Genomic DNA, 25,292 nt, shown 5'->3' on the forward strand with positions numbered 1-25,292 from the left:
TGCTGACAAAGCTCAATGAATCAATCCTCTCTGCCCTCAATGAGACCAAGAGGTAATCTTTGTAGCAACGGCCCTTCAGTCCGAGTGAGACTACAGGACAACTGGATGCTCAAGACCCTGTCCCTTTTCTTCAGGGTTTTATAGATCATTTTCCCCACGACAGGAATGAAAATCTTCTATATCCCTTTCTCACGGTTCCTGATTTTTACCCTTTCTACAATTTTGAAAGTATTTACGTGTGTAAAACACAAAGGAGCAGACAGAGCTCGGGGCCCCGGTCGGGGGCGGGGCTGGGCTCCTACCTGTGTGGGTCTTCACGTGGCAATCCAGGGTGGACTTCACTGTGAAGCTCTTCCCGCACTCGTCGCACTTGTACGGCTTCTCCCCGGTGTGGATGCGGACGTGCCTGGCCCGGGACGTAGTGGCAGGTCAGTGTTCATCCTCCTCACGTGACACGTTTACAAGCCACTTCACCGTTTTAACGTTACAGGTATCCATAGATATAAAAGTTATATGCACTACGTACTGAATAATTCTGGCCAAACAAAACCTTGACATTTCACTCCCTACTAAAAACACCACAATCCAAAAGTAGACATAGAATCCACAACACCCGTGGAATCAGGGTTCACCATCTTCACTGAAGAGCCCTTGCAAACCAGCAACAAAAGCAGAGCCACTGGTGGAAACGTGGGGGGCCACATGGAGGAGGCGTCTCGCCACACTCGGAATTTAAAAAGAGCCAATTAAGATGGAAAATGTGACGATGGCCCATGTTGGCCGGCAGCCTGGGGACAGGGTTTGAGAGAGCACCGCATTAGGAGAACAAGGCAGATTTGCAGGGACTGACACTGACAGATGGCTCAGAGGCAGGGACAGGGAAAACTAAACAAATACGCTATCTCAGCCTCATGGTGACGTGTGTGGGCATCTCTGACAAGCAAGGGCAGTGGTCACCTCTGGGCAGCAGGACCGTCTCTAGGCATGGTATCTGGGCTAAGTGTTCGCTCGGTTCTGCTATCCCACATCACGCTATCAGGGACCACGCTAACGTGTCCTGGCTGCCGCCCTGGCTCCTCCCGCAGACCCGCGGTGCGTAGGGCCGGTAGGTACCTGCCACGGTCTGCACCCCTATGGAGTGCGGCCCCGGGTCCTCCTCCAGGAATCGTTAGGCTCTAGTCATTTTTTACTAACACCACGTCACACAGAAACCTACCAAGCAAATACTTCTCACTGACATTCTGCGTGAGCCTAAAAGGAAGCCACGAAACCTCCCCGGCCCGAAGCCATAACTCAAGGAAGCTGTCGCCCCTCCAGTGGCACTGGGCTCAGACACAGCCTCCCCGACCGACACCGAGACGGAGGGACACAGAGCCCGAGCCCTGTCGCAGGGCCGTGCCCACCTGACCAGGTCGCTGGGCTTCTTGAAGCTCTTGGGGCAGTAGGAGCAGCAGTTGGCGAACCGGGGCTCGGCCTCCAGCTCAGCCTGCCGGTCCCGCATCTCGCTGACACGGTCCTTCTCGGCGGCCGACTGCACTAGCACCTGCTCCGACACTGTGGCGCTCTCCTGGGGCTGGATCTTGGCTAACTGCGCCGTCTCCTCCTCGGTGAAGGTGATGACCTCAGGACGGGCCTTTCTGGACGCGTTCCTCTCAGAACCGTCGTCTTCCTCCTCCATGCACACGTCTAAACAAAGTACGGGCAACAGTCACATCCTGATGAAAAGTGTGTTTTAACAGAACAAGCATGTGATTAAAAGTACTATTCAATGGAACCACACTGGAGACTCAAAACGGTTATTCCTACCAGCATCCTGTTATACTAAGCAGGGCCACAGGACCGCGAGCCTGGGCAGCGAGCACCTCAGGGAGGCTCAGGGCCCAGGGGACGCATCCCCACTGCTGCCCGCTAGCGGGGAGCTCCAGGCGGGCAGCCTACACACCAGCCACGGTGTCCACAACGCAGTCACCATTTGTTAACATGGGCCAGAAATGAAGTATCATCAAAGAAAGAAAACCAGCAGCCCAGCAGAGACCAAATCAACAAGGCGGCAAAGCACCCTCAATTAAAAAGCCTTACTGAAAGAAAAATGTGGCTTTTAAAAAATATGTATGTGTGATGTCTTCTTCTCTCAGTGAGCTATAAACATACGTTTACTCTGACAGAAACAAAATAGCTGCTACTAAAACGTCACAGAAAGAGTGCCATTCAACTGCGGGCAGGTCACTGGCACAGATGGCTAAAAGAATTTTGAAATAAAGCTCGACAGAAACCCTAGCAAAATGGATGGTGGCTAAAACCAAGTGAGCAAACACAAAGACTAGCGGTGAGTTCGCTCAGAATGGAGGGGAAGAGGGCGGGACGAGGGAAGGGGGGGCACATTGAAGGACAGGGCGGGCCCAGGAGGGGGGAGAGCAAGTGTCGGGGGACACGGCCATTTAGCAGGAGTTCCAGAAGAAAGGAAACAGGATGAACTCAACTTGCACATTGTCCACAGAGCTTGGGAGGATTCCGGGACACAGGTTATAGAGGGAGACCTCCCAACACGGATAGAGAGATATGGAAAGAAATGTATTAAAGATTTGAAAGTAACCCAGAACCCAATCCATATAGCAACCGTCATTCAGGAACAAGGGGGTAGGGTGGACAGAGCGCAGTACACAGAAGATATGACCTAAGATGGCCTGTCAGCCAAGGCGAGAGGTAACCCTTTCGCACAGGACTCGAGGTCTGAGTCAAAGAAACGAAGTTAACAGGCGAGGTCTCTTCTCCTGACAAGGCAGCCGTGAGGAAGCCGCAGCAGGGAGGCCTCACTAACGGACGGGAAGGAACACACAGTACTAGCCTAGACTCAAGAGGCTGTCCACGGCTGATGAGTTACCTCTGTAAATTAGAGGGTTCTAGAGATACTATATGGATGGCCTCTAATTTATAACATGCATCGAAAGGAAAGGAAGTCTCATTCTATTTCTTTTTATACTTAAGTCACATGGCCATAAAACAGGAAAGCAAGCCATCAGACTGACCAGCTGGCCAGGAAAGGCAGGTCTCCGCCTGCCTGTGAGTGTCCAGCAGAAGGCAGACCGCACAGCACGGAGGCCCACTGAGTGCTCTGTGGTCATCAGAGAGAGGGGACATTCTCTCTATGGCCATCGGAATCTGTGCTTCAAAGAACACATGGTGCTTTCACAATCAGAAAGACAGTAAGTTAACTTTATAGGTGATTGGTGCATCAACTGATCATGACACGAACATGTGGCTACTAAGAATCAGCGCACGGACAATACCTCCACTTCCCTCGGCCTCTCCAGGTGCTGACACAGCAGAGGGGTCTGTCTGGTGCCTCCTCATGTGCTTTTTACAGTGGACGGTGGTCCGGAAGCCCTGCTCACAGAACGGGCACTTGTACGGCTTCAAGCTCATGTGCGTGGCCATGTGCCGGGTGAGGCTACCGTTGGTGGTGAAGGAGGCGTTGCACACGCTGCAGCTGAACGCCTTCACGCCTGTGACAATGGGAACGGGGGGTACGGATCCCGTTACATCAAACTTGTAAGCCAACAAAGACACTCTCAAAGAACCACACGATTAAAGGCCGCTTATCAGCTGTGACCACCGGTTTTCCGGAACGGACTCCAAGCCTGGACGCCGACAGCATCCTATGGCGCTCACGGGCAGCACGGATGCTCCAGGAGCATCTCTCTACTAACGCCAAGGTATCCGACCCCAGTCTCTCCATTGAGCTGCCAATGTGTCTGTGGGCTCTGCGCCAGAGTCGGCTTCGAGTCCATGTTTGTTCACGCTCCCAGCAAGGGTCAGAGGTCCTTAGAGCCGCCTGCATGCCTCTCGACAGCTTTCTTTGCAAATACCGCCTGAATTAGAAGGCCCGGTCTCTTGATGACAGGGAAGTAAGCGGTGTTTTCCTCTGACCTGTCTTCTCTCCACTTAGGGGCCACCCTGACTCTCTAAACCAGAAGTGGATGGAGGCCTGCTCCTTGTAGGAGCTGCATGTGATCCCCGGCCTCGCTCTGAGAGGCCATGCTGCCTCCTGGGGGGCCCTCAAAGTTCTCACCTCAAAACTGCTGCCTAGCCACCAACCTACGGATGAGCCCCCCAAACTGCTCCTTGTCTCGCTGTATGCTTTGAAGCAGTGTAACTCTACTTTCAAGTAAAGCCTTATAAGAATACATATTCATAGTAAACAGATGTATTATTAAGGTAGTAAATATGTTAAATAGAACTGATATATTTAAAACACATTTAACCGCAAATCCTATTATCTGATAAATAGTATGTTACAAAACTCTTGGCCCTGGCTGGTTGGCTCAGTGGTAGACCGTTGGCCTGGCGTGCAGGAGTCCCGGGTTCGATTTCCGGCCAGGGCACACAGAAGAAGCGCCCATCTGCTTCTCCACCCCTCCCCCTCTCCTTCCACTCTGTCTCTCTCTTCCCCTCCTGCAGCCAAGGCTCCATTGGAGCAAAGTTGGCCCGGGCGCTGGGGATGGCTCCATGGCCTCTGCCTCAGGCACTAGAGTGGCTCTGATTGCGGCAGAGTGACGCCCCGGATGAGCAGAGCATCGCCCCCTGGTGGGCATGTCGGGTGGATCCTGGTCGGGTGCATGCAGGAGTCTGTCTCTCTGCCTCCCTGTTTCTCACTTCAGAAAAATACCAGACAAACAAAAACCTCTTACAACTGAATAAGAGCATTAATAACCTAAGTGAAAATGGCACAGGATCAGAGTACACGTTTCTCAACAGGCCCACAGGAAGAGGCTCCCCATCATGGGCCATGAAAGAAATGCAAGTCAAGTCCCCAGTGAGACACAGGCTCACCCCCAACAGGGGCTCTGACAGGAAAGAGACACAGCGCAGGCGGCGCTGACAGGAACGCGGGGTCACACCCCACTCCCCGCTGGAGGACAGGAACGCGGGGTCACACCCCACTCCCCGCTGGAGGACAGGAACGCGGGGTCACACCCCACTCCCCGCTGGAGGACAGGAACGCGGGGTCACACCCCACTCCCCGCTGGAGGACAGGAACGCGGGGTCACACCCCACTCCCCGCTGGAGGACAGGAACGCGGGGTCACACCCCACTCCCCGCTGGAGGACAGGCTTCCCGGGACGGCACTGAGGAGGAAGTAAAACTCCAAAGTGCAAACAGCGTGTCCCAGGACCCAGCCACTCCGCCCCCAGAGAGGGAGGTGAAACCAGACATCCACACTGAGGCTGGGGTGTGGTGTCCACAGCAGGGTGCTGCCTACAGCATCCCAGGGCACTCCTCAGCTGTCCCGCAGCAGCGGGGAGACACGGGCCGTGGCCTCTGTGCGTGCCATGGGCATGGCTGGGGCAGGGAGGAGCGACCTCCGACGAGCACACGCAGAGGGCCACAGGGCTCCCTGTGCGCCAATGTCCAGAGAGGGGACCCTGCGGGGACAGCAAGTCGGCAGCGGCCACCTGGGCCGGGGGCACCGAGGTGCAGCACTCCCCTGGCTATGAGGATGCGCCCAGAACCACGCAGTGGAGGGGGCACCACGACCCCTGAACCCCCCAGCCAGGAGCACCCGGCCCAGTGCGGGGTGGACCGCGACCTGTGTGCGTCTTCTCGTGGGACTTGAGGACGCCGGAGGAGACGAAGCCGCGCCCACAGAGCTTGCACTTGTAGGGCTTCTCGCCAGTGTGCGAGCGCACGTGCTGCTTCAGGTGGCTAGACTTCTTGAAGCCCTTGTGGCAGTAGTCACACCTGCAACACACAGGCAGCCAAATGGATTTAAAAACTGTCTTTACAACCACACTGTACCTGGCATGCAGGTGGTTGTATATAAATCACAAAAGAGCCCCAGACGAAAAGGCACAATAGAAATCTAGACGGTTTCTGCAAACAGGGGCTCATGGTGGTGGCAGGGAGCTCTGCCCAGCCGGTCACATGTCGGGGCCGAGAGGCAGCTACGCCCCAACCCCAGCCCCGTCACGCATCAGCAGAAGAAACGGAAGCAAGTGAACATCTTCCATCCGGGTCCTCTGTCTGTAAGCAGGGGTGACGACGGAACCTGGGCATGGCAGGTGGGCTGCCGGGCAGCAGCGGGGAGCCCCACAGGTCAGACCACGTGCAGGTGACCGCCTACCTGTAGGAGCGCCGGCTCTGGTCCTCGCTGTCCTCCAGGAACGGGCGGCGTGGCGTTTGCAGGTCCAGCTCCTCCTGGGATGACTCTTGAATCAAAGGAGTTGTCTGAAATTTAACCAGTGAAGCTACTTGAGGGTCTACGAATAAACACAAAACGACTAACCCTGGAGTCATTCAGAGACACGGTTTAAAAGGGAGAACTTAGGCCCTGGCTGGTTGGCTCAGCAGGAGAGCGTCGACCTGACGTGTGGAAGTCCTGGGTTCAATTCCCGGCCAGGGCACACAGGAGAAGCGTCCATCTGCTTCCCCACCCCTCCCCCTCTCCTTCCTCTCTCTCTCTTCCCCTCCCACAGCCAAGGCTCCATTGGAACAAAGTTGGCCCCGGGCGCTGAGGATGGCTCTGTGGCCTCTGCCTCAGGCACTAGAGTGGCTCTGGTTGCAACAGAGCGATGCCCCAGATGGGCAGAGCATCGCCCCTGGTGGGCGTGCCAGGTGGATCCCGGTTGGGCGCATGCGGAAGTCTGTCTCTCTGCCTCCCCGCTTCTCACTGCAGAAAAAGAAATAAAAATAAAAGGGAGAACCTCCAAGCAGTTCATTGCCATTACTGGACCAGATTAGTAATAAAATCATCTGCACCAATTTTATTAAATACTTACTGTATTTATTTCCTAATAACTTATGTTATACAAAGTTTAATCTAGCATAAAGCTGATTTTTCCATATTCTTTTGCATATCCTAACAAGAGCCTGCCTGTCCGTCTACTCCATTCTGAGAGGAAATAAAGGGTCTAATTTCTGGAAACAGACTTTCCTGTCTTGTCACCTCACCCCACAGGGAGAGAGGGAGCAGCCCCGGGCCTGCGGGTGGCAGGGCTACCAGCCCCAGTCGGCACGGGGCAGGGCCGCCAGCAGCCACTTTTCGAGCGAGAGAACGACTGGCCAATCATTTTCATAACTATTGAAAACTTCCCCAAAATGGCAAATATCAAAACCCTAACTTAAACGTCTTCAGGTTGACTAAGATAAAAATTTTAAATTATGCATTTAAATATTTATTTTTACTATGTCAGCTTTCATTGTATTTTTATTCTAACATGTTTCTTGTCAGATTCCAAATGTACAAATGTTTGCTTTTGTGGCGAACGCAACATTCTTCAGATGTTATTACACAGCAGTACGGGCTGTCCCGGCATTGAACCAAAAAGGCAAAAGCCCCACCATGGTAATGAAGGTGTTTAGTAAAACTAAAATGTTGTAAGAAGAAAGTCTTCACATGGGATGCGATCATCTCTGTTATAAAGAGTCAGCATGGCCTCTCAGGCAGGCAAGCTCAATGGTTACAGTGAGAAATGAAAGACATTCTACGTGAGGATATGTGACACTGCCGTGACACCGCGTGAGGACACGTGACCCTGCTGTGACACTCACCACAGCCATGGGCTCAGAGCTGGGCACCGGCAGCAGGCCCTGCTCGTGGAAGCTCGTGGCGAGGGCCTGTGACTCCAGGGTGCTGGAGTCCTGCAGCTGCTGCACAGGGGGAAACGGAGGCTGCTGGCTGTATGTGTCAGTCACCGCAAAACCTGAAATAAGTCAGGAAATATGAGTTCTACAAAAGTTATTCAAGTTACACATAAAAGGTAAAGAAAAAAACCCGTTGGTTTTATAAATAAAGACGCTGAAAGGGACAGGGCTGCTTTGTGAATTAGAAGCAGGAGCGGTCACGATCAGCAGGCTTTGGGGGTCCTCGGTGAGCGTGGAGGGGGGGGGGGTTCCAGGCTGGGCCACACAGAGGCTGCCAGCCCATCGCCCACAGCCCAGCACCTCAAGTCCCGTTTCCACTCAACCTCCTCTTCCTGGCTACAAGCTGCTCGGGATATGGTCATTTAAGTAGCTTTCCAGTAAACATGAGCACATCACACATCACACACACACACACACACACACACTCATGCATGCACATATACTCACACACACACACACACGCTCACACTCACACACACATTCTCCATACACAAAGCTGCTTGGCTTGAAGCTGTCCATCTCAGAGCCCCCAGCAGAGACAGCCAGGCTGTGGGGACAGCACACGGACAGCCCCACGGGGAGCAGCACTGACCCTGGGACAAGCCAGCCTGTTCGAAGGATGGCTGTGGAGGGGCCTGCTCCTCAAACTGGTCCACATGCGTGGGCAGCGCGTGCTGCGGGGCCACAAACCTGTCTGGGGACAACGCAGAAACAAGCACGGGTTATCGGTGCTGCGGTCAGCTTTCCACAGCCAGCCTCCCTGAGGCGGCTCCACCTGTCTGAGTCACGGTCTCGGCAGCGCCTTGTCCCCCAGGACACCCTGCACAGCCCACCCTGGAACACAGACCTCCCTCCACAGGGTTCTCAGTCACCACAGGCAACAGGTCTCTAACCCGTTTCAGAGGTGCATTGTTCCAGGCTGCAGGAAGGATAGCACCCACAAAACCCTGTTCACAGACTAAGTGCATTTTGGGACACCCACAGAACAAAACAGTACACTGGCCAGCGAACGACCTGGCCAACAGGCCTGCACAAGACAGAGGCCTATGCCAGACGCCACCAGCCGCAGCACCGAGCTCAGTGTCCACTTGCACCGGCATTTCTGTAGCAAGACTGTCGGTGGAGGAAGCAACATGTTGGCTCAGGAGCCCGAGGCCCTGCAGGCCCCCGACAATGTGCAGCAAAGCCTCTAATGCACAGGGACACTGCACCCGCTGTGACGTGGAGATGATGGAGGTGCTACAGAGCCTGAGGGAGAACCAAGGCGACAGCCCTTTTCGAATAGGAATAGTTCTGGAGTTAAACTCCTGAACCGCGTACCTTCATCCGCCTCCAGGTGGGGCTCGGCCAGCGGCTGGCCCAGCCCTGCGTCTCCAGCGCCCACCACGTGCTGCGGCTCCAGGTCCAGCATCGCCTCAGGGTTCGAGACGACCACATCTGCCGATGGCGGCAGCCCGTTGCCCCCGACCTCCACCTGCATCTGAGTGGACACGTGCACGTCCTGCGGGTCCACAGCGCCGCTGTCGAGCGAGGCGGCTTGCTGGTGCTGCTGCAGCTGCTGAGCGAGCTCATAGCTTCCAAAGACCAACCAGGACGCACAAGTCAGAGGCTGCCAGCCAGCGGTGACCCTGTGACTGCTACCAAGCACTAACTCCATTACATTTTATGTTAAACACTTCATCTGTTATTCTCAGTTTTCAAGACCCTCCAAAGCACTTCCCCCAAGCAGACTTCAGTGTGACATCAAAAATAAAAGTTTAAGTTAAAAATGCCTGTTGTTCTCAACAGATCCTTTGACACTAACATACTGATTTTAGCCCACACCCCTCAAAGCAGAAGCAGTAATGCAGAAAGCAGATGACGGCCCCCCACCACGCGAGAGGGACGGGGGTCCCACAGGGGCTGGCCGCGCGCTCCCTACCGGTGGGTTTTCATGTGCTTCTTGCAGTTCAGGGAGGTCTTGAAGGTCTTCTGGCAGTAGGGGCACATGTAGGGCCGCAGGTCATTGTGGATGCCCATGTGCCGCCGCAGGCTGCCGCCCGTGGTAAAGGCTCCGCTGCAAATCAGACACTTGAAGGACTTGAGCCCTGTGTGCGTCCGGACATGGGCTTTGAGCACCCCGGCTGACACGAAGCCTCGTCCGCACTGAGAGCACTTGAAAGGCTTCTCGCCCGTGTGTGACCTGAAGGGACAGACAGGTCAGGGAACGGGCGCACATCTGACACTCTTCGATGCTTCAGCCCTCAGAAGGCCCCCCCTCCCCTGCACGGGACTTCACTCGGACTCTTTCTCAGATGGAGCGGGGCAGACGCCGCCCTGCCCACGCCACCAGGAGAACCTCCGTCACCAGCAGCACACGGGAGGCTGGCCCGAGGTCACCCAGCCGGCACACAGCACAAACAAGCCAGAGCCCAGGCCCCAGGCTATTTTCGGTCTTGCCCCTCTTTCATGGCCCAACTCCCATGATCATGGTTCTACTTTCTTGTCACTGTTGCCAGCATGAGAGGTAACCTACACTCTGATCCACACACCTGAAAAACTGTTAAAGAGCGTAACTCTACTGAAACCACCCAAACACTCCTTCAATGTAGCCTAGAATGGCAAACACTTAAATATAACAGGACTGCAGATAAAATTCAATGGCAATCTCTGGGTAAAATATTTCAGTCAAGACACTAAGGAATAAAAATATATATAAACAAACAAGAAAAGAGCTGGAGGTCAAAAGTGACATCTGAAGTTCCGAGAGCTGCACTGCTCCCTCCCCCTCGTCAGCAGACCTTGCTGCCTTTCGTCTCCGTCTCCGCCCACGCAGCCTCACCTGATGTGCTGCTTAAGGTGGCAGGACTTCTTGTAAGCGCGGTGGCAGTAAAAACATTTGTACGGCCTGTCAGCTTCGTTTACAAAATTATTATTAAAATAACTTTGAAAAAACTGGCTTCTGGGAATGGGCTGGATAAGACCTGCAAACCAAGCAAAAATCAGGAATCAGTCACCGTCAGGGCCACTAAAAACATAAGGTCACAGGCATTTGTTTTACCCAGAAGATGAAAATTTTGAGGCATTTAAGTATAGATTCCAATGTATAGATCCAAGTGATAGATTCTAATATTAATCACAATGTTAACTGTGCTAGCGACTGGCTTACTTAAAGAATACCTACTGGGAAATACGTGTAAAGTTAACACAAAATGGTTTTTCAACGTAAAGGATACCTACACTGTCACAGCAGTTCCCTTGGTTCTAGAGCCAATTTTAATGGATATCTACATTTACTTTATGAGCATTTATTGGTGAGAAATTTACCTAAGTATATCCAAAATTAAGGTTAACTGGACCTTGAGTCCCTTATTTGTTTAGTATGGAGAATGTACAGGACATGCTATAATAAACTCAAAACAGAAATGATTCTGACCCGATCTTTTGTTCTGAAAGAGTGAGCATTTTCACAGGAATTTTACTAAAGGAATACCTGCAGATAGAGAAGTTACTAGCTTATGTAAAAACTTCAACTATCCAGGTTTTACACAGATAAGGGATTCCCTTGGTGATCGCAGTGTGCTATGTCCCGATCACGCCCCGTGGTATCCCACGACTCAGGAGGAACGCACACTGAACCCGAGTAAATGCAGGTTTACAAAGTGTCAGGGGAGGGCGTCCGTGGTCCCACATGGCTGACCTCCACGACAGGAACCGTCGGCCACGACCCCCACTCAGCCACCATCTCCCCCCCCTCCACTGTGCCACTCACTCCCACGTGATGACCGCTAACAGGTACCGTCCTGACGCCCCGCCTGTCCACACGAGAGCTTGCTTCTCTCCCTAAGACTGACTTTCTCCTACCCGCTCTCCTGGCTACGTGCAGGGCCGGGCACTCGGGAACCTTTGAGAACGGCCCTCCCGTCTCAAGTCTGCCGCTGCCAGTCCTGGAGGCAACACTTGTCTTCTCCAAGGTCACTTACACCTGTGTTTTCATTTCTACTCCCACCGCCAACAATCACGAGTCACAGAGAGAAATGACATCGAAGAGAATGCGGCAGCTCAGGTGAATCATGTCGCTCGTGTGCAGACCCAGGTGACGGCCTGCTGATACCATGTGTGGACCGTAACGTCACGGACCCTCTGCAGGGTCCTGAAGGGAAGAGAACCTTACCTACATCAGTTATGAGGATGGGCTCTTGCAAAGGAATGTCGGGGACCGGAGCGCTGGCCTTGCCCACACGGACCTTCGCGGGTTTCCGCTGGTGCCTCATCTTCCTCAACTCCACATGTTTAAAGTGGGAAGCTATGTGGGTCTTCCTGTGGCCTGAGGTTCGGAATTTTTTGTCACAGTGAGGACAAGCGAAAGGTCTGACTCCTAATGAAAGACAAAAGTACAGCACAGAATTATTTCATGGAATACACCATAACATTTATGCTGACATAAAGCTCTAGTATTTTACTATCTATTTGAATATTCAGTTTGTCATTCATGGATAGTTTCCTGGCTATTATAAATTACTTCTTTTCCTCTGCTTGCATATAGTTCATATGATGGATGTTAAGGCATGTAATAAATGCATTTTAAGTAAAAAAAAAAAAAAAAAGCATTACCACCTTTAGGACAAAGTGAAATATGGATATTCAAACTACTAGCAGTCATTAAAAATATTCAAGTGTATGAACTGCCCTCTCTCCAGGGTCACGCACCTGCCTGCGGGCTTTCTGCACCGCGGTTGTGCACACTCGTGTTTCAGGAGCACCCAGCAATGATTGGCACTTAGGACACAAGCTGGTATCAATTGTGAATAACACTGCTGCTGGTGATAACAGTATTGATACGCTCTCAACAACCCTCTACTGTCCCCTTTTCTGAAGACAACTTCCTCCTTCTACAGCGTTGTCAGTAAATGAAGACACCGCTTCCACAGAAGGATATAAAACAAAACTGACTCATTTCAGCTTTTCAAAGGCTCATCCACGTGGTCGGCTCCGCCCAGGGACCCCAGGCGGGTGGGGAAGTTACTGCTAACAGGCTGGAGTTCCTTTTGGGGTGCTTCTGTGTGAAAATTAGGTAGCGGTGTGGGTGGCACAATTCTCAATGGTACAGTCGAGTAGAACTGAGTTTTACGATCTGTGCTTTACATCTCAATAGGGCTGCTATAAATGAAATGGGAGCCCGAACACATCTCTTCCTGCCTTAGTGCTGGTTACAAAGTATCCACCAGCAGAGGCAGCGGCCCGCCCTGTGGGAGGCGGCGGGCACAGAGGTCCTCGGGTTCTGGGCACAAAGGACTGCTATTCTACTGTTCTACTGTTCCACTGTCTAAGCATGGTCCTGTGGAGCACAGGGGGTGTCCTCGCGCCCCCGCAGACGCGCCCCCGCAGACGCGCCCCCGCAGACGCGCCCCCGCAGACGCGCCCCCGCAGACGCGCCCCCGCAGACGCGCCCCCGCAGACAACCAGCACCCCTCCACGCACCTGTGTGCAGGCGTATGTGCACCTTGAGGCTGCCGGATGTGGAGAAGCTCTTCATGCAGTACTGGCACTTGAAGGCCTTGATGCCTGTGTGCGTCTTGATGTGCGCAGTCAGCGTGCTCTTGACGGCAAAGGCGCGGAAGCACTGCGGGCACTTGAAGGGCTTCTCGTGCGTGTGGATGCGGATGTGGCGCACCAAGTCGCTGGGCTTGCGGAACTCCTTGGTGCAGTAGGGGCACACGTGCCAGCGGACGCCGTTCTCCTCGCGGACGGACCCTGCAGCGGGGGCGTAAGAGACGCGCGGAGAGGGCGTGAGAGGCGGCGGAAGGCCTCGGCTCCGCCCCCGGACCCCCGCGCGCCAGACCGGCCTTTGGCACAGCCTCGGTGCCTAGAAGACCCACTATGAGGAACTGGAACCCACAGAGTTGCTGCCATTGGTGCGAGCGGGGATTCCATCTCGTGGAGACGCCAAACAGGCCCAGGAACGCAAGTCCTCCCGGTGCCGGACAAGGGGTCACTAGGCCAGCCACATGCCCAGTGGGCAAGCGGGCTCAGCCACTGCAGACCGCAGAACGTGTGAAGAGCAGGCACACAGGCAACCCCGCAGCCACCGGGAGCGGGGACAGTGGACACGTGGTGCCCTGCCAGCCTGCCCTGCCTGGCACCACCAATAAAATATACTCATGCAGACAGCTCACAGGTCCCTATAAAGGCCAGTTATAAACAGTTAAGTCTAAGATTACACAAAGGAGCCTGAACTGTAGTGGTGCAGTGGATAAAGTGTCGACCTTGACTGCTAAGGTCACTGGTTCAAATCCCTGGGCTTGCCTGGTCAAGACACATATAGAAGTTGATGCTTCCTACTCCTCCCCCCTTCTCTCCCTCTTTCTCTCCTCTCTCTAAAAATGAATAAAATCTAAGAAATTTAAAAAAATAAGTACACAAACGAGTTCATGATCAAACTTATGACTCTTGTAATTAAATATTAAACTTCAAATCAAGTGAAAACTATTTCTACTAGAAAAAAAATCACAAGTAGAACATATAGAACTGTAACAAATCTGTAAAGTATAAAAAAATCATTAGAATCACTTTTTACTTTTTTTTTTTTTTTTTTTTTTTTTTTTACATAGGCAGAGATAGACAGGGACAGACAGACAGGAACGGAGAGAGAGATGAGAAGCATCAATCATTAGTTTTTTTGTTGCGCGTTGCGACTTCTTAGTTGTTCATTGATTGCTTCCTCATATGTGCCTTGACCGTGGGCCTTCAGCAGACCGAGTAACCCCTTGCTGGAGCCAGCGACCTTGGGTCCAAGCTGGTGAACTTTTTTTTTGCTCAAGCCAGATGAGCCCGTGCTCAAGCTGGCGACCTCGGGGTCTCGAACCTGGGTCCTTCCGCATCCCAGTCTGACACTCTATCCACTGCGCCACCACGTGGTCAGGCACTTTTTACATTTTTAACTTAGATTTATTCATGTGAAATTAAATAGACATGTAAAGTAATGTAAAGGATCCACTTAAAATCAATTGAATTTTGGCTGCATTAATGAAATTCATCAGGAAATTTTGACTAGAACTGTTATCTGTAGAGTAAGTCCTCACTTAATGTCCACGGGTTCTTGGAGCCTGCGACTAGGAGCACAATGACATACAAAGAGACCAGTTGTCCCCGAGGCCAACAGATTGAAATGAGAACTAAGTTCCTACAGCACTTCCAAATAAAGACCCAAAGCATTCTAATATTAAACAGTGCAATAAATGTGAGCTGTCATGCACTTATGAACAAAAACAGTAAGATCATTCTTTTCCAACCCGCTGACTCCAGTTCAGGGTTGTGGGTGGTGGAGCCTCTCTGGCAGTTCGGGGCACAGGTGGGACCCACCCAGTGGAGGACGCCCCTCCATCCCAGGGCCACCCTCACACACAACCCAGCTCACCCAGAGGGGGACAGCGTGGACATGCCGTGCCCCTTGGGGATGTGGGAGGAAACCGGGTCCTGGAGAGAGCCCGTTTACCTTCCCGCACCAACAGCATAACAAAGGGACAGTATTCGGAATCGGCTGCAGACACAGTTTTAGTAGGAAAAGAAAAATCCTGTGTCTCCTTGCCACCAGTAATACCAACACCAGGAATTCTCCTCTGTGCAAGTGACTGTGAGGAGAGAAAATGTATTTTCCTGAACATAATGCTCTTTGCAAGACTGATTAATATAGGTTAGGAGCAAAAAATAAAAAGCATTTTTAAAAAAAGCTGAAAAAAAAACAGATGAATACAAACCATGAGGAGAAAAAAAGTAGAAAAAGAAATGGTTTCAAAAGAAAAAGACATTTAGTTTATGGTGGTATTGCTTGTATCATATTAAGGGAGACTAAAATCTAAGACTATTTAAAATTAATAGGTAAAAACTAATTTAGGAAGGTGGAATTATTACCCAAAGGTCTTATCGTGACAAATAAAATAAAGCAAAGTATAACAAGGTGAGAGGGAACTGTTATATCTATTACCTAAAATTAGAAAGTCATCCTGGAAAATCAGATTTTTTCCAAACAGAAATGAAAACCCATCTTCAATCACAGATGATGACGTAACAGAAGACAGTCCCCTAACTATACCTGGGAACAGACGGAGCAGACTGCACAGACCTGACTGCATGCTGCGTGTGGCCACCACAGCTGGGGGGGGGACTGAAGCCAGGTCCGGCCCTGGGACAAACTAAAGGTCCCAAGACCAAACCCTCACTTCCCAAGTCAACCTTCCCTGCTCACGGACAACAGCTTTCCCCTCCAAGTGTATAAGCAAAGTATTATTAGAAAGTCTTTTAACTTTCAAAAAATCCAAAAACAGAAGGAGGGAAGCAGAGCACCCACTATGTGCTCACCGTGTGCTGCCAACCACCGCAGGAACGCCTGCCCTTGGAGGGACTGTGGTGTGGTGGGACATACACACGCGTGACAAGCTCAGGACACCGTGGACAAGGTCAGTTGTTACAGAACCGGCACTGCCACAAGATAAAGAGAAACAGGTGTCCCCAGCTGCCCTGCGGTAGGACCAGCAGCATGCCGACTGTGGCACAGGTTTATCTGGACTGTTCCCGATGTCTTTGCCAGACTGTCCCTCACAGAGCGACACTCACAGACATGGAGTCTGCATGGTCCACACAGCATGACCGTCTGCCTGGAGGGCTGGCGCCCTGCTCACCCACCCACCGCCACAGCGCCGAGGCCTCCAGAAAGCTCGCTCGAGACGCCAGGAGCAGCACATGGAGGTGCAGGGATCCGGGTCACAGCAGACAGTCCCCTCTGCTCGCACACTTCAGAAGTGCAGCAGCAGGCCACACTCTGCTCTTTGGGGAGGGGTCACTCAGCTTCCTACAAACAGTTATGCGGTGCAAGGTTCAGAGACCACTGTCACTCAAGGGCAGTCATATTCCAGACCCAGACCACAGCCAACAGAGCTCGGGAACGTGAAGATGGACCGGCGGGTTTGCAGATCAGTTCAGAAGCACAGCGCCCCCGCCGGTGTCCTAGCGCCCCGAGGACACCTGAACCTGGCAGGTGCACACACAGGGACACCTCACCTGCCTGCACAGAGCCACCGGAAACCATCCACTGGCAATGGCCGGGATGCGTCCAGTGTCTTCAGAGAGAACACTGGACCCTGTGCGGGCAGCCCAAGACATAATCCAGAGTTCTAAGTGAGCACTCCAGTAGCCTGAGGCCAAGGTTCCTCAAAAGGACCTAGTGGGGTCCTTCCAGAGAGTGCCCAGGGCCTGAGCCACACTCCACGTTGGCAGCCGGCACGCCAGCAGACACTTCACAAACAAGTAGTGCCCTGTGCCATCCACACCAGTCCATCCAACCCTGCCTGGAGCTTATGGCAGTGTGTGTGCTGGGAACTTGTCTGCACAACGCCAGTCACTCTCCCCCAAGAGGTAGGTGACAAGAGACGCTAGTCACATGCTGATTCGAAGTGTTCTACAATAACGGCTATTAAAACAGACAGCAGAGTTATCCGGGCACCTTCATTTTTGTTATTTAAAACTTCAACTCCAGTCCTTTATAAAGGCCACAGCAGTGGGAATCAGTGTATTTTTTTTAATTGCTGAATATAAAATATTTGAAAATTTTAAGTGTGTAGAAACAAAGTATGAGGGAAATAAAACTAATTTTTGTAAATTTTAATTACATTTCTTTAAATTATTTCAACACCAATGGGTTTGCTACACACGGAATGATGGAATGATTTATGAATCATTATGATCAAATGATTATATAAATTAACTGATTTTAAAAGCAACAGTGTTACACATTCTTTTTTTTTTTTTTCTGAAGTGAGAAGTGGGGAGGCAGAGAGACAGACTCCTGCATGTACCCAACTGGGATCCACCCAGCATGCCCACCAGGGGGCGATGCTCTGCCCATCTGGGGCATTGCTCCGCTGCAACCAGAGCCATTCTAGCACCTGAGGCAGAGGCCATGGAACCATCCTCAGCACCCAGGCCAACTCTGCTCCAATGGAGCCTTGGCTGCGGGAGGGGAAGAGAGAGACAGAGAGGAAGAAGAGGGGGAGGGTGGAGAAGCAGATGGGCGCTTCTCCTGTGTGCCCTGGCCAGGAATCAAACCTGGGACTTCCACATGCCTGGCTGACGCTCTACTGCTGAGCCAACTGGCCAGGGCCTACACATTTTTTATAAAAAGGTATATTTCATATGTTAAAATTGAAAAAAAAATTTTAGCCAAATTAAACAATGTGCCGTAAAGAAAAATAAAAGAAAAATATAGTGACAAATGAAAAAGCAATTTAACCTAAAATTTACTAGAATTGCAAAAACTTGCTCAGTACTGTCTATATGTATTTAACTTACTCAAAAGTTAATTTGTGTAACCTTTCAAACTCTGCAAGCACAATGCTCCACATTAAAATACTGGAGGTGAGGTTAAGCAGAACTCCATTTGAAATCTCTAGTTCATGCTCAGCAGAAGAAAAGCTAGTCCTAAGCCCCACACACCTGGAAGGGCAACCAGGAAGAAGCCCACCTTCAACAGTTTAGGAAGCCACCGCTACTTGGACCTTGGGGCAGTCGGAGAAGGGCCCTCTGCTGGCCGCTGTGCCTGGGCACCCGCCGAGGTCCCAGCATGGTCAGTAAAGGCGGTGCCCAGCAGCGACGCATACAGGAGGCTGCACCTGGCTGTGGGTGTCTGTCCAGTGAGCAGGTGCACATGGAGGGGAACGCAAAAGGCACGCGCCCTGTGACCCACAAGGCTGCCACGTCACTAACACAAATAAGTGCCAATGGCCTTTTCCCTTCCTGCCTCGCTCACCACCTGGAAAACTCCGGCGATACAATGAGCACAGGCCTCTGCCCATGGCCACTGGGCAGGGCGGGTCCGGGATAAGGCGGGTGGGCTGCTGTGCTCTGTGGGGGGAGAAAGGAGCACTTCACACCCATGGGTTAACAGCGAGGAAACGCAGCTTCAGGAGGAGTAGTCATGACAGCATCCTTCCATGCTGTGCAGCAGGAAGGCCCTTGTCCCCAAGACACCTGGGGACAGCAGAAGAGTGACAGTCACTAGGAAAACACAGGGACACCTCTACCCACAAGGCAGGAATCTATTTTATTCAAGAAAGAGGTAGCCATCCAGCCCCTGTGCAAAGAGCACAGAAAGGAACAAAGCCACTCCACCTGCACAATGGCGGACATGGAGACATGGGGCTGGGAGGGGACAGGCATGTGGCAGGAGCACCCGAGAGGAGGGCACACTGCAGGTGACAGCTGAGGGCAGCCCTCGGGACGCTTGGGGGACTTGAATCACAGGAAGAAGGCAGCCCAAGGGAAGAGAGAGCTCAACAATTTCACCTCATGACTATAACGTGAAATGTCACACACCAGCTGTCAGGTAGATGCTATTGGAACGTTCCACAAACGTCACCTTCATAAGAAAAAAAATGGTGTGTTTCTTCAAAGCCCCGAGCCACCCAGATACCTGAAGGTCAAAGCGCATGGAAATCACCTACCAGGGAGAAAGGGCGATTTCTTCTTCAGGAGCCTCTTCTCCTTCTTCTCCAGCTTCTCTGGGCTCTCCTGCTCTTTCTCCGGCTCCGACGCGGGGTCAGCTGGCTCGCTGGGCACGTCGGGGAGGTCCGGGTCCAGACCCTGCACTGCAGAGGCCTTGGCGTGGCTGGTGTCGCTGGGGTGTGCTGCAGCTGGAATTGAAGACAGCCCACTGTTTTCTAAGGCTTGCTGAGACAGAAAAAACTCGGAGGTTAGGAGATCGGACGGCCCGAACCTGTGACCGAGTCAGCCTCCCCTGCAGCGCGCCGACGCTACCACCTAGAGACCTCGCCTGCCTCTCCAAGGCGTCGTCCGTCAGCGACACTGCCAAAGTTTTGAGGCTGACGTGTCCCTGCTGACATCTGACAGCACCACCCAAACACCGTGGGACAAGTATTGCCATTTCTCAGTTACAGGGAACGTCAATGAATTAATTTGACTTTTAGATACACGGCCTTAGACAACGCTGGTTGTCTCTGAACCGATTTGGAAATCACTGGTTTGACTTATGTTGGGTTTATCCTTAGGACATCAACTGTCAGGATACCCAGCCAACTTGTCCCCATAGAGGCAGAGGAGAGGTTCGTTTTTACAGTCAGTATGTAAGGAGAGAGGAGGAGGACCAAGGGCATCTATTTGGAAATGAAGACCGGACATGAAGCTTGGCTGGTCAGACCCAGGAATGGGCTCCATTCTCCAACAACAACCTTCTCCTCCTCTTTCTCCTCCTCTTCTCCTCCTCCTCCTCCGCCTCCGCCTCTCCCCCTCCCCCACGTGCTCTGGACGCACACAGGACACACACACACACACACACACACACACTCACACACACGTGCCCAGTGCTGACTCCAAACAGTTAGAGCAAAACCTCAGGGAACAGTGAAGCACTTGCTATGGGGACGGACAGACACAGGAAGTTCTGAAAAGCCCGTTCTTTTCAAGAAAGTTCACTTACAGAGGAAAAGTGAAGGTTTTAAACTTTTTTAAAAAGGTTATTGATTAAGTAAATCATTTAGAATTCTGTGCTGTCCACAAGTAAACCAATAAGCCTGTTTTGTGTCACTATTAATTTACTCAATCAAGACACGCTCCTAAAGAAAATCCCTGTCCTGCGATGAGCCCTCACATTTCTCTCTCGGGTGGGCAGTGCCGCCCAGTCCGACACCCCTGGCAGGAGCAGGGAGGCGCGCCTCACCTGTAGGATGTCCTGGCTGATGCCCACGGTGATGCTGAGCTGCTGGCCGGGCGGTGGGGCCTGGCTGGACTCCACGGGCCCCGGCTCTGAGAGCTCTAGTAGCTGCTGGATCACATCGGTCACCGCCTGCGAGTTCTGCTGACCCACGGCTGGCGGGACCTGGGCTTCTGTCTGCTGAAGAGGTAAAGTCTGAAACAGCGTGGCCTGAAACACAGTATTCTCATTAGAAATGTAAACAATTACATTCATTTGCACTTCAGTTAAAAAGAAAGAAACAGGTGTATCTTCCCTGTAAGCATAAAAATCTAACCATATCCCAAACAAATTTTAAGTAGAATGCCACACAAATTTTTATGTTTGGCACAATACTGGCTCTGGAAAGAATGTAACTCCATGAATTTTCTAAAGCGTCTTAAGTGATAGCAGATACTGTTAATTTGGGATGGGGACCACACACACGGACTGCAGACCCCATCAGAATAGAAGCAGAAAAAGAGTTACAAAAGAAAAGAAAAAGCTCTTAATATGTGGTTGATTCACACACTGACAATTTCATTAAAAAATAGTCCAAAAGTAATAGATCGAGGCTGAGCTATATAATCCTACAGAAAAAAATAAACAAAAAAAACAATAAAAGTGTGTTTCAAGTCATACAATTTTAAATACACGTACTAAAAAAATACATACTCTAGTTTCCCAAAATCCAAAGTCTCAGAAAAAATTATCACTGTCACTTTCACAGGGAGAAACAGATCTTAAAAGGATACTTGATTTTTAAATAACATAATGATAAAGAATATTCCCTGTCACCAATAACATTGCAGTAATTATAGTTTCATAAATTAATGCTTATGTTTGTTATTTTTATCAATTCAGATGACAGTCCATAAATCAGGATCATCTAACACTATTCTAAAATTTAAATCACTGGTTTTTTTTCACTTGTATAATGATGATAACCACTGCCACCCCCAATAAAAATTTTTAAAATATAAAAAGTAAAATCAACAAATATAAAATTTTAAAAGTAGCCCCTTACAGGCACATAGAAAAACTTTCATAGCATCTTTTTTTTTTTTTTAAATTTTTATTCATTTTAGAGAGGAGAGAGAGAGAGTTAGAATGAGAGAAAGAGAGAGAGAGAGAGAGAGTTAGAATGAGAGAAAGAGAGAGAGAGAGAGAGAGAGAAAGGGGGGAGGAGCAGGAAGCATCAACTCCCATATGTGCCTTGACCAGGCAAGCCCAGGGTTTTGAACCGGTGACCTCAGTGTTCCAGGTCAACGCTTTATCCACTGCGCCACCACAGGTCAGGCTTCATAGCATCTTTATGGTACTAAATACCATTCTAGGTAATATTACTTAATTTTGAAGGTCATAATTAAGACAACAGATTTTGGTAGAGACTGTGCTATCAGCCAGCTTACTGAACTTACCGTTAAAACGTGAGCAGTCTCCACAGAGCCTGTGGAATTCTGTGGCCCGCCCATATGCATCTTGCTGATGTGAGTGTTTAAGCTACCTAAACTTTTAAATACACAGCTACATTCTGTACAGTTATAAGTAGGGCCATTCTTGACCTTAAAGAATAAAAGAGAAAAAAAAAGGATTTTTATGCTTCATTATTAGATGAAGACACCTGAATTAGGACACACCCTAATTGACCATTCCATTAAAAATGACAGAGATGATCTACCCCTTTGACAAGACTTTGTCCTTTAAGTTAGAAAGCCCGAGAATCAAGGACCCTGCTCTTTAATCAAGACTGTCAGTCTGAGATGAACTGACACATCACAGTCCCATCTGTATTAGCACTGGTTTGGGAGGGAAGAAACAGAGCTTTTAGCTAGGACAGTTTAGTGAAAGAAGACGTCTGATGTACATTCTCAGTTTCCTAAAGAGGAATGACGGGCTAGACCAGGGGTCCCCAAACTACGGCCCTCGGGCCGCATGCGGCCCCCTGAGGCCATTTATCCGGCCCCTGTAGCACTTCTGGAAAGGGCACCTCTTTCACTGGTGGTCAGTGAGAGGAGCACATTGACCATCTCATTAGCCAAAAGGAGGCCCATAGTTCCCATTGAAATACTGGTCAGTTTGTTAATTTAAATTTACTTGTTATTTATTTTAAATATTGTATTTGTTCCCGTTTTGTTTGGTTTTTTTTTACTTTAAAATAAGATATATGCAGTGTGCATAGGGATTTGTTCATAGTTTTTTTTTATAGTCTGGTCCTCCAACGGTCTGAGGGACAGTAAACTGGCCCCCTGTGTAAAAAGTTTGGGGACCCCTGGGCTAGAAAGACACACGAACATCTGACTAGGCACTGCGAGTAAAGCGTGCGAGGGGGAAGATGGCCACACGCAAGTAAACGAACGTGTCACCAGATCTGACCCGGCACATCCGCTGCTTGTGCACTCCGAGACAGCCCAGAGTGGACAGCGGGCAGCGGAGTGCGTGGGCACGTGCAGGCATGGAGAGGCCCCCCACAGTTACTGCGTCATGGCGGCTGACCTGGCCTGACCTGACGAGACCGCCGCCTGTTCCTAATCGTGAAGGACCATGTTCACGGCTGTGCGTCTGTCGCAGGGCTGAGCGACACTGAGCACCTGCGCCTCAGCGGGGGCTGCTGGGGCGTCTCGGTCTGCCCCACCACAGACCCACCAGCCCTGGTCCCCTGAGTGCCCCCCGCCACAGCCCCAGGGACTCTGTGCCCTGCCCCACGGGCTGGCTCACCTCTGAGTGCACCCTCTGCACGTGTGACTGCAGATTCCCCTTCTGAGAAAAGGCAGCAGGACAGAAGGCACAGGCGTGCGGCTTTTCCCCCGTGTGCTTGATCATGTGGGTCTGCAGCGCCCCTTTCTGGTTAAAGGCTTTCCCACACTCGCTGCACTTGAAGGGCCTCTCACCTGGAGGAGGAAATGGTACCAACAGAATTCCTGTCCTGAGGGCATCTGAGGGCTTGAAACAGAAGCACTTCCACCGGACCTGAACCATCCCTCCCGCCAGGATGCCCCCCATGACTCGGGTATCCAGCTGTCTACCCAAAGTCTCACAAGTGACAGCAAACTGTGGAAAAGCCCAGACTTAGCCCCGGCCACACCATCCGCCACCCACAGGTAAGCGCACTCGCACCTGTGTGTATCCTGATGTGACGAGTCAGCTGACTAGGCTTCTGAAAGGTCTTCCCACAGTGTGGGCACGAGTACGTGAAGCCACTCCTGTCGACGTTCCGGTTGTACGACCTTGTGCTGGACATCCTGGTGGAAGACAGGGGGCTGCTTCTGAGGGTGTCTCCTTTGTACTAGTCTCACCAGTCAAGTCCTTGCAGAGAGCTTAGCTGACTGGCCGTGCCACCCAGTGTGTGTGTCTGCTACCCACATGGACATATATACACATGTTAGATGTCTGGGTCCGACACCATAAAAGTTCACTTTTCCTCTATGTGATGAAATGAGATAAAGTTTGTGTTTGGGGCCAGGATGTCTCTTGCAGACAAGCTGACAAGCTTCGCCTGGATAGTCACGCACCGTATCAGCAACAATGTGGCCCAACATCGACCAGAGTCCCTGCTACCCCCTCCATCCCTTCCCAACACGGCTGGTGCTGGTGGCCTCCTAGTCCTGTCTCCAGCCACTCGGACAGCTCCACTGAGCACCGGGCCTTCTGTTTCCCCAACCTGCTCCGTGCTATGATGGGAAACAGCACTCCCGAGGGCAAGTGTATGCCGAGGAGTCAGGCCACATCTTCTCTCTCCCGACCCCAACCTCAGGGCCTCTCTAGAAGCTGCTGGTTTCGCCCAGGACACCCCCAAGATGCCCCCGGTACTCTCCAGCGCCATCTTCCCGCTGCGCTGATTCTGGGGTCCGCCTGCTTCAACCTCCAAACGGTGGCCTTGCCACACGTGAACGCTGTGTGAGGGACCCCGGACAGCTTCTGCTGCACCCGGGGCAAAACCCTCATTCCTGGGGTGGCCTCCAAGGCCCCCCCTGCCTCCTTCACACTCAGCACAGCAGCTGCCTGCCTGGTGGCTCGCGTCACCCAGACCAGTACAAGTTCACCTCCCCCTGGACACCCCACCGTCTGGAGCTGTGGTACTGGCTCTGCCCTGCCCTTGGTCCCTGCCCTCCGCCCTCTGCCCTCCGCCCTCTGCCCTCCTGAAGGACAGCTCCGGAGACACGGCCAGTGAGCCTGTGTTCCAGCCTCATCGAGATCAACATCTAGCATGTGGAGCACACGCATTACACTTGGGGGATGAAGATTACTGATGTAAGGAAGAATTAAGTGGGTACCACATTCTTCACAGTGCCACGGTGAGGGATGCAGGAAGGGTAAGAGCAGGCGGCTCACACACAGATGCTCGACGCATGTTTGTGAATGCGACGCCTAAGAGGACGGATCAACAGTACAAATTCCCTGGCGTGTTATAAACAGTTTGAGCTGGTGCGGGACATCTGTGCTGGTGGTGGTAGTTACAGAGTATAGATTTCCCTAAACTTTGGGGCTTGGAATGGTGGCAAGCTAGTTGATATTATAATAGTTTTTTTTAAAAAAGCGTGCTGACTTTTACAGCCTGCTAGAGATGTTAGCTCGGTGAGTATGAACTCATGAGGTGACCTGAGCACAAAGGGCCAGGAAGAACTTTGTATCTAATATCCTCAAGAAAAGAATTAGCCGAAAACCATATATACATAACACAGACTACTGGCGGATATAAGCAGAAGGAGAGGTGGAGGGAGAGGAGGTGGACAAAGTGGGGATGGAGATGGAGAAGGACCTTGCTTGGGGTGGAGGGAGAGGAGGTGGACAAAGTGGGGATGGAGATGGAGAAGGACCTTGCTTGGGGTGGAGGGAGAGGAGGTGGACAAAGTGGGGATGGAGATGGAGAAGGACCTTGCTTGGGGTGGAGGGAGAGGAGGTGGACAAAGTGGGGATGGAGATGGAAAAGGGC

General features: G+C 51.5%; 1 protein-coding gene across 4 annotated transcripts in view; it reads right to left on the bottom strand.

Moving 5' to 3' along the window:
• The window catches only part of ZNF236 (zinc finger protein 236), a 57,144-nt gene that overhangs the window by 12,645 nt on the left and 19,207 nt on the right, over nucleotides 1–25,292 (bottom strand). For 3 of the 4 annotated variants that reach the window (XM_066353502.1, XM_066353501.1, XM_066353499.1), the window contains exons 5-21: nucleotides 23,477–23,601; nucleotides 23,078–23,250; nucleotides 21,781–21,924; nucleotides 20,348–20,551; nucleotides 19,116–19,341; nucleotides 13,102–13,374; nucleotides 11,795–11,998; nucleotides 10,463–10,604; nucleotides 9,563–9,823; nucleotides 8,962–9,215; nucleotides 8,234–8,335; nucleotides 7,549–7,700; nucleotides 6,122–6,225; nucleotides 5,588–5,739; nucleotides 3,288–3,503; nucleotides 1,404–1,686; nucleotides 303–406 (exon numbers count right to left, since the gene is read on the bottom strand). In XM_066353502.1, coding sequence (XP_066209599.1) covers nucleotides 303–406; nucleotides 1,404–1,686; nucleotides 3,288–3,503; nucleotides 5,588–5,739; nucleotides 6,122–6,225; nucleotides 7,549–7,700; nucleotides 8,234–8,335; nucleotides 8,962–9,215; nucleotides 9,563–9,823; nucleotides 10,463–10,604; nucleotides 11,795–11,998; nucleotides 13,102–13,374; nucleotides 19,116–19,341; nucleotides 20,348–20,551; nucleotides 21,781–21,924; nucleotides 23,078–23,250; nucleotides 23,477–23,601 — 3,119 coding nt within the window. Of the gene's footprint in view, nucleotides 1–302; nucleotides 407–1,403; nucleotides 1,687–3,287; nucleotides 3,504–5,587; nucleotides 5,740–6,121; nucleotides 6,226–7,547; nucleotides 7,701–8,233; nucleotides 8,336–8,961; nucleotides 9,216–9,562; nucleotides 9,824–10,462; nucleotides 10,605–11,794; nucleotides 11,999–13,101; nucleotides 13,375–19,115; nucleotides 19,342–20,347; nucleotides 20,552–21,780; nucleotides 21,925–23,077; nucleotides 23,251–23,476; nucleotides 23,602–25,292 lie in introns of all 4 variants that reach the window. The other variant, XM_066353500.1, reaches the window with a different exon arrangement.

Source organism: Saccopteryx leptura, chromosome 11 (assembly GCF_036850995.1).
Source record: "Saccopteryx leptura isolate mSacLep1 chromosome 11, mSacLep1_pri_phased_curated, whole genome shotgun sequence".
In the NCBI taxonomy this organism is placed as follows: Eukaryota; Metazoa; Chordata; class Mammalia; order Chiroptera; family Emballonuridae; genus Saccopteryx; species Saccopteryx leptura.